General features: G+C 57.8%; 1 protein-coding gene across 6 annotated transcripts in view; it reads right to left on the bottom strand.

Moving 5' to 3' along the window:
• Positions 1–105: 105 nt before the first annotated feature.
• Positions 106–13,795, bottom strand: part of FMNL3 (formin like 3) — a 55,408-nt gene continuing 41,718 nt past the window's right edge. Inside the window, exons 6-27 of one of the 6 annotated variants that reach the window (XM_032646444.1) lie at positions 13,219–13,371; positions 11,908–12,016; positions 11,651–11,727; positions 11,215–11,308; positions 10,067–10,141; positions 9,377–9,487; positions 8,928–9,077; positions 8,391–8,492; positions 7,123–7,405; positions 6,595–6,663; positions 6,381–6,505; positions 5,979–6,181; positions 4,741–4,975; positions 4,534–4,602; positions 4,325–4,405; positions 4,091–4,220; positions 3,283–3,443; positions 2,864–2,965; positions 2,398–2,490; positions 1,984–2,107; positions 1,733–1,849; positions 112–1,038 (exon numbers count right to left, since the gene is read on the bottom strand). In XM_032646444.1, coding sequence (XP_032502335.1) covers positions 1,758–1,849; positions 1,984–2,107; positions 2,398–2,490; positions 2,864–2,965; positions 3,283–3,443; positions 4,091–4,220; positions 4,325–4,405; positions 4,534–4,602; positions 4,741–4,975; positions 5,979–6,181; positions 6,381–6,505; positions 6,595–6,663; positions 7,123–7,405; positions 8,391–8,492; positions 8,928–9,077; positions 9,377–9,487; positions 10,067–10,141; positions 11,215–11,308; positions 11,651–11,727; positions 11,908–12,016; positions 13,219–13,371 — 2,638 coding nt within the window. In that variant the 3' untranslated portion in view covers positions 112–1,038; positions 1,733–1,757. Of the gene's footprint in view, positions 1,850–1,983; positions 2,108–2,397; positions 2,491–2,863; positions 2,966–3,282; positions 3,444–4,090; positions 4,221–4,324; positions 4,406–4,533; positions 4,603–4,740; positions 4,976–5,978; positions 6,182–6,380; positions 6,506–6,594; positions 6,664–7,122; positions 7,406–8,390; positions 8,493–8,927; positions 9,078–9,376; positions 9,488–10,066; positions 10,142–11,214; positions 11,309–11,650; positions 11,728–11,907; positions 12,017–13,218; positions 13,372–13,795 lie in introns of all 6 variants that reach the window. The other 5 variants (XM_032646446.1, XM_032646445.1, XM_032646448.1 and 2 more) reach the window with 5 other exon arrangements.

The raw sequence follows: 13,795 nt of genomic DNA, 5'->3' as shown, positions 1-13,795 counted from the left end.
CCCGAGCGTGGCAGCTCTGCCCAGCCTCCTTTCTATCCCCGTGGCTCGGGTCAGCCTAAAGGGCCAGCTTAGCCCCGCCGCCACACTCAGAAAGAGGAGACAGAGTCAGGCCTGGTATTTCAACTCTTTGTTGAGAGAAGGAAAGTCTGGAGTTTATGTACAAGAGAGAAGGAAGTGGTACATGTACAAAAAGGAGTGGGCCCCTGTATTCCCTCCCAGGGGCCGAGAAGAAACCGGCAGGGGACGGAGAAAATAGCTAAGACCGACACGACCCTGCCCCTGCCAACAAAACCTAACTGGGGGAAGAAGGTGAGGACGTTCTTGGCACACCCTTTCTCTAGGCAGAGAAGACTAGTCCTCTGCCCACCTCGGCAAGGATCGTCAGCCTAGAACGCAAAGGGCCAAGGGCAGGGAGCATGGCATCTCTCCTCTCCCCTTATCACTAGGGCACACTGCCCAGGCTTAGGAGGGCCTTGCTCCTGGTAAAAGACGATCTGAAGACTGGCAGGGCCCCGCCCCAGGGCTCCCTAAGCTTGGACACTTCTAGATCGCAGCTGACCATTGGGTTGCAAAAAGTAAGGGGGAAAAAAGAAGGAAAAAATTGCTTTCTCCTCTCATCCCTCTGGCTCTAGTGGTGGTGGGCCTAGGTGCCCATTCATAGCCTAAAGCTGGAAGTGGTCTTCTCCAGCCCTGAGCTGACCCTTGAGGAAATGATGTTGAAGACCTTGGGAGCAAAGTGCAGTACTGGAGGCACCAGGGAAGTGCCAGGCCCTGAAAGACCTAGTGCCCACAGTGGCGGCAGGCAAGATGCAGCTTTGAGAGCTAGGATGGACGCTGGGTTGAGAGCAGCATAGCCCTCTGCTGGGCCCTTGGCCAATTCCAGGGCTTCAGGTCCACTGGCTGGACTTGAAGGACTCAGGGTTGAAGTGCTTCTGCCTCCAAGAAGGTCTCAGTGGGGGCCTGGAGCCCGAGGGGGGCCAGCAGGTGGTGCGGTGCTCCTGGCTTGGTGGCGAACGACAAGGGGCTGGTGGTAGAGGCCTGTAGGGGAAACAGAGGCCTGTGAACAGGCAGGGAGGCTGGGCCAGGCCCACCTTCTGAGGGCCCAGCCGCACAGGCAGGGCCAGCCAGGAGCCAGCCGTGAGGTCGATGAGGGAGAATATTAAAGAGAGACTGGAGGGGATGGTCAGGGAGATTTCTGGGGCGGGCTCTGCACATTCAGAAGAACAGGTGGGGGTACTAGAGGCCACTGGGGAGTGACAGAAACAAGGTAGACTCAGCAAGATCTAGGAGCTGGGAAGAGACCCCAGGCAGATTGGATATCAGGAAACAGAGGTCAAGGGTCATCTGATGCCCCTGGGCAGAAGCCACCGCCAGAGCTCTTACAGGAGACAAGGACAAATGATACCTGGGCCCAGGACCAGAGACTCTCAGCCTCAGTGATCAGCGGTGGCGCGCGCCTGGTCCTGCCTGTTTTGGCAACTCCCTACCCCTTAGGTCTTAGTAGAAGCCAGACAGCATTAGTGGGAGAGATAACCACTTCCCTGAGGGCACATGCAGGGGATAAGCCATGCTTCTCAGAGCATGGGGCATGCAAGGGAAGGAGCATGTGTCCCCATCACCACGGGGCTGCCAGAGGATGGTTCCAAGTCATGCAGGAGAGGAGGTGCCTGTGGGACCCAGCAGGAGTCCTGGGAGGTGGGCATGCAGAGAGGGCAGCTGTGGTGCCCAGTACCTGTCAAGGGCCCCAGCCTTGGGGGCTAACAGTTTGACTCATCATGATGGGCTGCATCGCAGAAGAAGCGTGAGCCCCGCTTGGCAGTACGGGCCGTGAAAGGGACACTCTTCAGCACTGTGGCCCAGGAGAGAGACACGGTGGTCAGGCCCCATGGGGGTGGGGTCGGAGGAGGAGGGCCCAAAGGGCTACGGTTGGGGTTTGGGAGCTGGGCCCAGTGGCCAGGAACCAGGGACGGAAAAGGGCCCCACCTGTGATGATGTCCTCAATGGTACCATCCTTCCCCTCGTAAACAGGCCGGTGCTCCTTGGCCTGGCGCCGCCTCAACTCTGCAATTAGCTCCTGCTGTTGCCACTTGTTCCGCTGGGACGGGGTCTAGAGCCGAGCATTTGAAGAGATAGGGAGTCACCGCTAACGTACCACGGGGCTGGTTCCTGCCCCAAGATGCAGTCTGAGGATGCCCTTGATTGTGCTCGCCAGCCCAGCCCCCATCATTGCCTAGGAATCCCCTCCCATAGCCCCCCTCTCCATCCCTCTGGACTCCATCATCAGGCCCTCTGGGTGGTCTGTGGGCTCCAGTTCTCCATCTCCTCTCCAGCTCTCTGCTCCACCCCCTCCTAATCCTTTGCCGTGTTTTCCAGGCCCCAGTTCTTGGTCCCACCCACCTTGGCATCCAGTTTCTTGGCTTCCTGAGCCAGCTGCTTCTCCCGCATTACCTCCTCCTGCTTCTTGCGGGCTTCATTCTCTTGTTCTGCTTCCTAAGAACCATGAAAGATGGGGTGTGTGTGTGTGTGTGTGTGTGTGTGTGTGTGTGTGTGTGTGTCACAGGGGCTGTGAGCTGTGAGGGGAGGGGCTGACACTGAGGGTGGAGAGTGGGTGTCAGTGGGACCAGCAACCCCAGGTGGCCACTCTCTGGAGGGGCACTTCCTGCCCCAAACAATGACAGGAAGGGCCTGGGCCCCCACCCTGCCCACCAGTTCACAGCTAAGAGGCCTGTGGCCAGCTTCCATTGCTCCCTCGCAGGAGTCAGAGGAGGAGACGGAAAAGGCCCAAGCTTGAAGCCCAGCCCTCTCTCCCCCTACCAGTTTTCTCTCAGCCAGACTCCTCTTTAAAAGCCTCTCTTCTGCTCACCTTGTAAGAACGAATGAATCGGACAAATACTGGGAAGAATACAGAAGGAGGCGTGGTCTTGGGACTCTCACCGAAGTAGCGCACAACAGCATTGTAGGCCTCCTGGGGAGGGGGTGGGCAGAAGGGGTCAGCCTGGCGGGGAAGGAGAAGCCCGGCTCCCAGCAGGGGCAGGAGGCCCACAGGAAGCCGCAGCCCCCCACAGCCCCTGTGGGAGGGCAAAGAACTAGGGGCTCGCCAAGCCCCCTAGAGTGCGTCTCCAGAGGCAGCTGCCTGCCATCCCCAGCGCCCCCTCTCCCCCAATGCTCAGCCAGCCAGCTGCTTGACAAAAGTTCTTTGACCCAAGAACCAGAACTAAGCCCGCCAGAGGCTCACGGCACCTTGGCCCCAGCCTCTCCCACCCGCCTCCACCCTGTGCTCACCTCGGCTGTCTTGGCATCACGCTGGAGCTTGTCCAGTTTGCCTTCGTTGGTGCTAAGGAAGTTGCGCAGGACGCTGTTGTCATGTATGCTGCACTCCCGCCGAATCAGCTCCATGCCCCGGCCCAGCTCCTTCACGTCTAGCAGCACGTTCTCCAGGGACACTGTTGTCACCAGAGCCTGGGCTGAGGACTACAGCCCAGGACTACAGCAAGCTCCAGCCCTCCCGCTCAGCATGGGCTCACTCGGTTCCTCACGCCCCCCTTCCAGAGCTACCAGCGTGGATGGAGAGGGGCGAACCAAGCTAGCCAAGCTCTCACAGGGGCAAGGAAAAGGAAAAGAGGCCGTGGGCCCATGACCCCGAAGGTAGCAAGGGAAGGTGAGCCGCGGACTGCTGGGCTCCAAAACAGAGCTGCCCCAGGCCTGCCCCAGTTTCACGAGGCGGGCAAAAATAACAGCCACCCTATGTCTGTGGGGGGCTTTGTGGGTTTTCTAAGCACTTCACGTACATCACAGAGACACAGGCTCTGGGGCCAGCTTGGGGGAATTGGCAGTGAAGAGCCACCGCTGCCTTTCCCTCCCAGCTCCCACAGCACCCAAGTGGAAAGGGCTGGGTGGGGCCTGGTGCCTGTAGGAAGGCTCCCTCTGGGGTGGCCCCTGCCCATGGCCCCAGCGGAAAACTTTGAAGTGGTCAGAAAAAAGAAAACAAAAGCAAGAAAGAAAGGCACCCAAGCGCTCCCCCTCCTCATAGCTTCCAGGGATTGTCCTGAGCTGGACACGAGGCAGGCTTGCTGGGCCAGGCTCCCCTCACCTGCTGCAGCTTTCTCCACAAAGTGCATTTCATGCCAGAAGTTAGCCAGGTCTGGGTATTTCTCCTTTACCGTCAGGGCGATGAAATGCAGCAGTGTCATCTTCCTGTCAGTGGACTTGGTGTCCAGCAGCTGGGAGAGGGGGACAGGGGTCAGTGCAAGAGGGCTGAACACCCTGGCGCCACAGCCGCTGCCCCATCCAGCTTCCTGGCCACTTGCTGTCCCCACCATCTTACCAGATCCAGGCTCTGGAGCTTGAAGCCATACACAGCTCCCCGCTTGCTGCTGTTCATGTAGTTCCCCAGGGCAAGTATGATCTGTCCAAAGGAGGCCCGGGAGGAACTCAGGGCAAGACCCGAGGGCTCCTTCCTCCTCTCTGTATAGCGCCAGGCCCCCACCCAGGACCTGGGAAGCCCCGGCACCTCCATCCCCAACCTCTCCCCACCTCCAACATCTGCTTCAGCTTCTGTGAGGACTTGACGGAGGCAGAGGCTGCAATGATGGCGTTGAGTTGCTGGAAGGCAAGATGAATGGCTGAGTGAACCCCTGCCGGGATGCGGCAAAGTCAGGGAGGGGCTGGCAGGGGAGGGGACTAGCAGGTAAAGGGCGGAGGGGCAGCCGCAGACAACCATGATACAGGTGGGGGCCGTACCGGCGTGAGCATCTGCAGGTTGTCCTGGAAGTTGCCCAGGAAGGCCATGCCAGCCATGCGCTGGGTCAGCCGCTCCACCTTGCTGAAGAGCAGCATGAAGCGGTCCTCGGCCGCCAGCTCCTCCAGGGGCTGCCGCTCCCGCTCGTACTGCCGCAGCAGCTTCACCTCAGCCTCTGTGGGCAGGAAGCGCATCAGGCACTCCACGAAGTCCACGGGCAGTGTCTGGAGGTCAAACCTGTGTAGGAGGGAGGGACCACCTCAGGTCTTGCCTTGGCCCACATTATCTGTCATCCCTTCATTTTCCAGCTCCTACAAGGACGGAGGGTGGGGTCTTGAGCGGCACACAGCCAGAGGCAGAGCACTCACTGTCTCACCTCCAGTAACTCCAGGGCCTCGTGTTACTCAGCACCAGTAGCAATCCTAGGGTCACATTCCATGCCCTGTTTAAGAACCCTTCAATGTCTTCCCTCTGCAACTAGGGAGAAGTCTTAACACCTGGACGTGGCTTAGGAGGCCCAGCCTGCAAGACTTCTGCTCGCCTCTCTCCCTCTGTCTCTCCTACTCCCCTCCTTACACTAAAGCCAGAGTCAATTTTCAGTACTCAGGGCACCATGCCTCTCCCTCCAGGCCCTGACCTGGAGTTCATATACATCCTTCAGGTCGCAAGTGAGACATCACCTCCTCCAGGAAGCCTTCCCTGATCACCAAGCTCAGCTACCTAGCCCTCCCTGTTCTCCCAAAGGTGCCTGTACCTCCACCACCTTGGTGTTGTCACCCAGTGTTACTGGACTGTTCCCATTAGACTGGGAGCTCCTTTTTTTTTTTTTTTTTGCGGTACGCGGGCCTTCTCACTGTTGCGGCCTCTCCCGTTGCGGAGCACAGGCTCCGGACGCGCAGGCTCAGTGGCCATGGCTCACGGGCCCAGCTGCTCCACGGCATCTTCCTGGACCGGGGCACGAACCCGTGTCCCCTGCATCGGCAGGCGGACTCTCAACCACTGCGCCACCAGGGAAGCCCTGGGCTAGGAGCTCCTTGAATGAAGGTCCGGGCTGACTCCCCAGCACCTCACACAGTGCCTGGCACACAGCACAGATGCAGTAAATTCTGGCCAAGCCACTGGATGACTGAGGGAGTTCTGTCAATGCCCTGGAATCCAGGGAAGGCTAGGATCCTAGGTGGAGATCCTAGGTGGGTTACCAACTAGCTGGGGACCAGGGCAAGGTCAGTGGGAGCCTCACGTGTGGATGGCCCTGCAGATCTCCTCAGCTGAGCGGCCAGCCTTGCGGAGGGTGATGGCCAGGTTCTTGGCACGATTGGCTTCCAGCAGGGTCACCTTGCTGGCAGCCTTTTGTGCTGTCTTGTTCTTGGAGCAGATGAGGTCGAGGGCAGGGCCCTGGGCTTTTGTCTTGAACAGTTCTTCAAACTTGTCCAGATCCAGGTCCTGGCAGGAGTTGATGAGAAGGGAAAATGCTGTGGCCTCATCCTACAGGAGGACCTGCTGGCAGCACACCAGCATCAGCTCAGTTCTGGTACATGGAGGGCTGAGTCTGAGGGCTCTTCCAAAGCCAAGAGATCTACCTTAAAGGGCAACCTGGTCCCCAGCTCCCAACCCCAGCCCTGAGGGCCCCAGGCCCTGCTACCTCCAAGATCTTCTCATCAATCAAGTTCGCTAAAGACAGTGCCGCTGATCTGGTTGGTTTCAGTGCTGTCCAGTTGAAGACGGGCAGCCGGAACTTGGTCTTGATAGGTTTCTTAATGCGAATGGCTAATTTGGAAGGAGGATCAGTGAGGCAGGAGCCAAGGACACACTCCCTCGGTCCCACTAGCCCTGCCCAGAGCGCTCGGGACACTCACCTGACAGGCCTACTGTCAACACCACAGAGGGAGCAGCGCCGGGGAGAGGTGGGGCTGGGGGACACTTGTCTGGGAAAAGAAGAAACAGCACAGTGACCCAGGGGCCAAGAGACTCCCCTCTGTCCACCCTACCTGTCCTTAAAGACTATCAGGGAAGGAGGCTGCATGAACTCCCTGCCCAAGTGGCTCCCAGGGGTCCTAACTGACGGGGCAGGTCGTGCTGTCTCTGACCCACTCTCTCCTGCTTTGGTCTAAGCCCTCTCCTTGGATGTCTTCAGAGGAATCAGGAGCGGCATCTTTACGCTCCTTAAGACAGATCCACATCTGCTCATAGACATCCCTTCCCTAGTAGTTATCTGAGCCTCCCTCGGACTCTAACCCTCCCTCAGCCTCTCCCACCTGACTTTACATCCTTCCAGCCACATCCCCAGTTTCTCCCTGTGGAGATGCTGCTGACTGTGGGCTTTTGGTCTGGCCCCACAATAAGGCTGCACCTCTTGCCTTTTACCAGGTAAGGGTCCTGCTTACCTGGTAACGGGGGAGGTGGAGGGGGCAAGGGAGGAGCCGGCGGCGGAGGCAGAGGTAGGGCCTCCTCGGGGGGCGGGGCCGGAGCCAGGAGGTCCAGGTCGGAGGGGGGCATGCCCTCATTCAGTTCCTCAGGGCCTACCCGGGCCAGGGCCTCGCTGCCCACTGACTCTAGGTCCCGGGCAGTGGGCTCCAAGTGGCATCGGCGCTGGAAGGCCCTCCTCCTTCTCTTTAATGAGCCGCCGCAGAGGGTGTGTACCTGGTGGCTCGTGTTCTCGTAAGTCTCCTATTGGGCAGACAGCAACCATTAAGAAAAGAGCACCTGAAGGCGCAGCAGGCGATGCTCCTGGGAGTGAGGACTTCCTACCCAAGGGTCTCCAGGAGGGTACTCAGAGGCAGAGAGCGGCAGAAACCCAGGGAAAACTGGAATGCAGCAGAACAAAAGAGGGGGGCGGAAGAGCAAGCCTGCTTGGCTGGCGCCCTGCAGTGTCCTTCCTCACTGCTCCAGCCCAGTCTCACTGGTCCCTCAAGGCCCAGGTAGAAGGCTGCCCTTGTGGAAACTCTCCTTAACCCACCAGCAGCCTGCTATGGCAGCTCTCAGCCCTCTGTGCCTCAGTCCTGCTCTCATTTCATTTGGTTTGTACAGTCGCTCAATTGGAAGCCCCCTACAGACAAGACCCTGCCTTAGCCACCTCTGTACCCTCCATACTCCCAATTCAGCACTTCAGACTCTTAGCAGGGGCTTGGCACACATGTACTGAGCTCAACGGAGCCAGCATAATTGTATTCCTGTGGAAGAAGAGATGGGTTGGGGCACGATTTTATAACTAACAAAAGTTAGGTGAGGGACAGAGAAGACACTGAAATGTGAGGAGGCCCTGCTCTCCAATTTGGAATACCTGGGAGATATCCTAATAAACAGCCCCAAGTACCTGGGCTATTCTGAGCCTGTCATTACGCTGGGCTGGGGAAGCACGTGGAGGTGCGGGTGAGGGAGAAGCAAGGGGGTGGGCTGCAGGAGGAGACAGGGGCTCCAGAGGTGCCCCACCTGCTCCCACCCCCCTGTGTGTCTGGCCCACTCTCGCTCCAGCTTCCCTCTCCAGCTAAACATGGGGTGAAATCATCAGCCCACCCTCATTTGAGTGCCTCAGGGTGAATTAATATCTGGATTCTCGAGGACTTGACATGACTGACATGGAACGAAAAGCAAGATCCCCAGGCCCCCAGCACCCAGTACCAGTCAGGGCTCCCTTCCCCACGTAACCTGGTACCTTGATGCTCTCGAGTTCCTTCTCCCGCTGCAGCAGCTGCTTCTCTAGCTCTGCCACACGCATCATGTTCTCATTCTCTAGGTCCAGAAGCTTCTCTGTGAGCTGCAGGATGAAAAGGGCAGGTTTGGGGATGGCCCTGAAGTCTGGGCACTCAGCACAGTCTGAACCCCAGTCAGGGCCCAGGCCCGACCCCTCCACCCAGGGCCCCAAAGGCAGCTTGGCCCAGTGGCTTCCCTATGTCACTCCTGTGAGCCCAGGGTCTGAGACCACGTGAAATAGTGCAAGACAAATGGCCACATCTGCCTCTCTCGAGCCTGAGGCCCACCTCACACCCAGTCCTGAGGTCAACGTGTGTTCCACCGCGGATGAACTAGTGTCTCAGCCAGAGCATGCGCTAGAGAGCCCCAGTGGATTCTGAGGCTTCCCTGAGGCTCGATCGGGAGGTAAGCAGGTCAGCTCAGGATTCCTGGGGCTCAGACGTCCCCACTCTCTCCCCACCCTCAACAGTGGTTCTGGCAGCAAAGGAGGACCACCTACATGGGACACATGCTCCTCCAGCTCTTCCACCTTCTCCAGGGCCACATTCTTGGTCTCGGCATCCTCCAGCAAACCCCCCACATCAAACACGTTGTCCAGGTATGCCTGGATCTGCACCTGCAGCTTCTCGCTCTCTGTGTGCCTGGACTTCTGGGGGAAAGCAGAGAGAGTAGTAGTTGGGGGAGCCTCCTCATCAGCCTCCATGACCCCTTCCTAGAGCCTAGGACCCAGGGAGCTCCTACTGTAGCCATGTCAGATTCTCGCCCTGTGGAGCTGACTGACTGAGGAGCCCTCTGCACAAAGGCCAGAGTCCCAGGTCACAGAAGACAGGCAGGGTGCCAGGAGCATCCGTGACTAGGCTCTTGTAAAAGAAAAACTCCTCGTGATACAGCTAAGCTGGTCCTCTTCCCCGAAGCGCCTCATCCCGTGAGGACTCCAGCCCAGCTCACCTGCAGGAACTCCTCCAGCCCCAGCTTTGTAAACTCATACTGCAGGTGGACCCGGAAGTTCATGTCCTCCACCGAGTGCACCACGATGTTGATAAACTGCATGCAGGCCACCTGGGGAAGGAGCAGCCCAGAGGGTCAGAGAGAGCGGAGACATGGAGGGGAGGCGGCTGTTAGAGCCAGCACCATCAGGTGGACAATCAAAAGGAGTAAAAAAGGTAAGTCTTTCAGGGAGCAATAAGAGAATTTTAACTTAAAAAACATCAAACTTAATATTCATTTTACGAAGACAAGTAAATTACATGAGAAATAGGTGTAAATGAAGATTTGGCGGATTTCCTTTGCACACCAGCAGGTATTCCTTGAGACAACCCTACTAGCTGTATACCCTAGACTGGGGGGAAGTGAAGCTAGAGGAGAAGCTGGGGAAGAGGAAAGCAGCTCAGAAAGGGTCCAAATCAGGGACAGTACGGCCACACAAAGCGGGAAAGGAGGCAGACCCAAGACAGAAATTGTCCTGGAGTTTCTAAAAGCTTTCTGGGGTGAGTGAGTGAGTGGATGAGGAGCGTTTACTGAGTAGAGAACCACTCTGGGTCCTACACAGAACGTCAGAGTACGCTGTCGGCCCAGCCCCGTTCTCAAGGAGTGGACGGCCCTGCTGGGCATGCACCTGACCCAGGACCAGCTCCTCACCATGAAGTCGATGTTGCTGTCCTCATTCCGGAAATACTCCATCAGCTTCTCAAAGCGGTGCAACTCCTTGCATACCTGAACAAGCAAACTTTCTCAGTAACAGGATCTGTCCCATGCAGAACCCAAGCCCCTGAGTCCTGGTTCCCAGGAACATCCAGCAAAGGGACTGGTACAGACCAAGTGTAACCACAATTCTTTCTATGTAACGGGTCACCTGGGACATGACAGAAGAAAGCCTGGGACCTGGCATCTGCTCTGGGTCCCTGAGGGAGCTCAGTAAAGCGTGTGCCCTTAGTCTGGGCTCTGGGTGCCTCTGAGTGTAGGCCAAGAAGAAACACAGGGGTCTGGTGTTGCCGAGCTATTGAAGGAAAGAGGGAGGGTGGAGGAAGGTTGGAGGCCATGGCTGAGGCAGAAGGCTGAAGTCCTAGTGGGGACGCAGGAGAGAGGCCTGGGTGCAGGAAAGCCTCTGTGCTGAGAGGGGTCCAGAGACTCCTCTGAGCCTCTGGCTTCAAGGAGGAAAAGTCATTTCCTGGCTTGAACAATGGATGCTAGGGAAGAGGTCCAAAAAGGAGGAAGAGGTGGGACCAGCAGCTGCAGCTGTATGCCGAGGAATCCTATGTTCAAGCAGATGGGGGTTTCAAAGCCAGGCCAAGTCTGGGGAATTCCAAGTAGGAGCTCCCTCTCCCCTCACCAACGACAGCCAACACCCCAGGAGGATCCCTGCTTGCCTTCTCCTCCCACTACAAATATAACTCCCTCGGGTTCTACCAGTGGGTTCACTGCCTCAGAGCGACCTGGGGAGCCTGTTAAAGCACAGATGGCCAGGCCTCCCAGGGGTCTGTGCATTTAACACACGCTCTTCAGGTATTCTGCTGCACAGCAGGTTAGAACTGCTGGACTATAGCCCTCAAGTGAGGGCATCCTTCGCTGGCCAATCAGGAGCTTTCCCGGCACAAGATCTAGTAAGAATGAAGTTTTGGTTTTGGTTTAAAAAAGCAGGGGGCAGACTACCTAGCTAAAAGCACTAGGCTGTTAAAATCCCTAGGATGTGTGAGACCACAGGAAAGGGCGCTTACCTACCTGGCTCACACCTCCTCCCCGCCAAAAACACACACACACACACACACACATGGGTATAGGACACTGACCTCTTTGAAATTGTCAAAGGCAGCAAGAATGATTTCGTGACCTCCCCGTACCAAACACACGGCTGCCAGGAGCTCTAAGACAAGTGCTTTGGTCCTAAGGGGTGGAGAATGAAGATTAACACCCTAGCCCCTGACCCTGGCCACCACACAGCTCACTTCCACAACCGGGTGAGTCCTTTCAAGAGAGTAGAGACAGCCTCGGTGGTGAGGGAGAGGGTGGGTTTGGGAAAGAAGGCAGGCTTTCTCCCTCCCTAAGCTGTGTAGACCAGAGGAGAGCAGAACACTCCTCCTCCAGCAGAGGTGAGGGGCCAAACCAAGGCGCTGACCTAAGCCGCAGGACCCGAGGCCAGGCAGGACTTCTCGGCAGGGACAAGTGCAGCCCAGTTCTCCAGAGTCCTGGGCAGAGCGGGGAGGAAAGGGGAGGGAAGGAACTCACCTTGGATTCTTGTTGTTGAGGCTGAGCGCAATCTCATTGACAGCGTGAGGGTGGGACATGACCAGGTTGAATCCATACTGTAGCAAGGGGAAAGGACAGAAGGAGGGGAGACCGTGACGGTGGGGAAGACAGGTCCCGGCCGGAGCTCCCTGACTGCAGGCCCAACAGCAAACTTGTCTTTTACAAGCTGGTGCCTTCCTAGCTCTCCTGGTATGGGAGATGAGGCAGGGCACCCGTGCCTAGTGCTGTCGCCTTACCTGATAGTTCATGATGGCTCTGAGACAAAGGATGCAGACGTGGACGTCATCCTTCTGGCTCACCAGGCGCGAGTTCTTCAGCGCCCTGCGCCCAGGGAGAGTGCTATACCTGGGGGAGAGGGGCTGCTGGTGAAGGGTCTAGAAGCACTTGCCATCACCCAGACAGCAGCAGCAGAAGAAAAGGGGGATGGAGGACCTTGCACCAGCAGCCCAGAGAGATGCAGGGGGCGCAGGTGCAGGGGGCAGGGCACTCCACTGTTTTCACCTCCCTGGAACAGGTCTTTGTCAGTTAACTATCCAGGATCCCAGCATTACAACCAGTGCCCTAACCATCCTAAGCCCAGACGTCCTCCAAAATACAACACAAGGTGTGTAGGCCTTCCTAGACCTCAAGATGGGTCCAGGAGACATTCATTTGAGCCATCCTTCCTCTTCCTTCTAGTCACCGCATCTTCAACACATTCCCTGGGGCAGGGGCATCTTAGCTCCCATCCCACATCTATGTCCTAGAAAAGACAGAGCAGACCCCAAAGGCTATGGAAGGGCTAGGGACTATATCTGACTTTGCCCCTAGTGATGTTTCATGGAAAAAACAGGAAACACAAGTGGTATCTGCTCGTGCATGACTAGAATGGGCGAAACCCAAAGAAGACTGGGAGAAAAGCATGGCTGAGAGACAGAGGCCATGGAAAGGGCCATAGGACCCAAAGGAAAGCCTCCCTCTGTAGGAGGGGCTCTCAGAAATCATCCGGCCCGTCCACCTGCCTCCGGGCAGGATGGCTCTTCAGATACTACAGACAAATGAACACGCTGCAGCCTTGGAGGGAAAAAAAAGGCCTAAAGGAAGAAGTGAAGGGAAGGTGAGCGCAGCAGGTTGGGTGGGAGCTGGTCTCCGGGCAGCTGATGGGGCTGCGTGCAGAGCAGAGGGAAACAGACATGAGGGCAGGTGCTGGACCAGCTGGTGAAGACTAAGGAGCTGGGTGAGGACCAGCCCTGCCCAGAGGCCTGGAGGAACGGCAGAGTGAGAATGATGAACAGAGGGGCCCCCAGAGACGGGGAGAGGAGAGGGGAGGGCTGGAAGCCCAGATGGGGCGGGCACAGCCGAGGGTGACGTACTTACCCAGGACAGATCGCTGGGCAGAGTCAAGGAGACAGAGAGGACAGACCAGAGACAGACTGGCAGGCAGAGGGCAAGAGAGCTGAGCCTGGAAGCAAGAGTGAAGGAAGGCGCATGAGCCCTCACCGCTGTCACCCAAGACCTGGACGGGGACGAGGGTGGGAGGCAGGCGGGCAGAGCGAGAGCACACATACCGGAGCACAGACTGGCGCGCAGAGCGAGCGAGGCTGTTGGTGAAGGGGGCTGACAGGGCGCTGGGTGGCTGCAGGTCCTCGATGGACCTGCTCCAGGACCGGAGCTTGTCAAATGCACCATCGTCACCACTCTCCAGAGCCTCGAAGTCAAACCTGGAGCAGGAAAGGACACAAGCGCACACACAGGAGAAATTCAGTGCCAAGCCGCCTGGCGAGCCCACCCCCACCCTTTAGACGTCTAGGGCAACAAGAAGCAAGGGCAGCAGAAGAGAAAGCGGAATTGGGCAGCAGAGACCCAACCCTGGTCAGGAGGGCCGAGGAGGGCAGAGTAGCCACCGGCAGCAACCAGGAGGGGGATCTGAGGAGATGCGGGTGCTGACCGAGGCCAGCCGCTGCCCCCCACTGGCCTCCAGGAGTCACCTCCCCATGGGCCCGAAGGGACGCGGGGAGCTGGCAGACTTTCTGCACTCCCAGCCATAGAGGGGACATCTCAGAGAAGCTGCCGCTCCCCTCGGAGAATCTGCCCTGCAGAGCAGTGGTGGGGAACAGGCCAACTGAAGGGATTACTAGGGGGCAA

The sequence above is a fragment of the Phocoena sinus genome, chromosome 10 (assembly GCF_008692025.1).
Source record: "Phocoena sinus isolate mPhoSin1 chromosome 10, mPhoSin1.pri, whole genome shotgun sequence".
NCBI lineage: Eukaryota > Metazoa > Chordata > Mammalia > Artiodactyla > Phocoenidae > Phocoena > Phocoena sinus.
The sequence above is the reverse complement of the archived record's forward strand: the minus strand, read 5'-3'. Positions and strand labels throughout refer to the sequence as shown.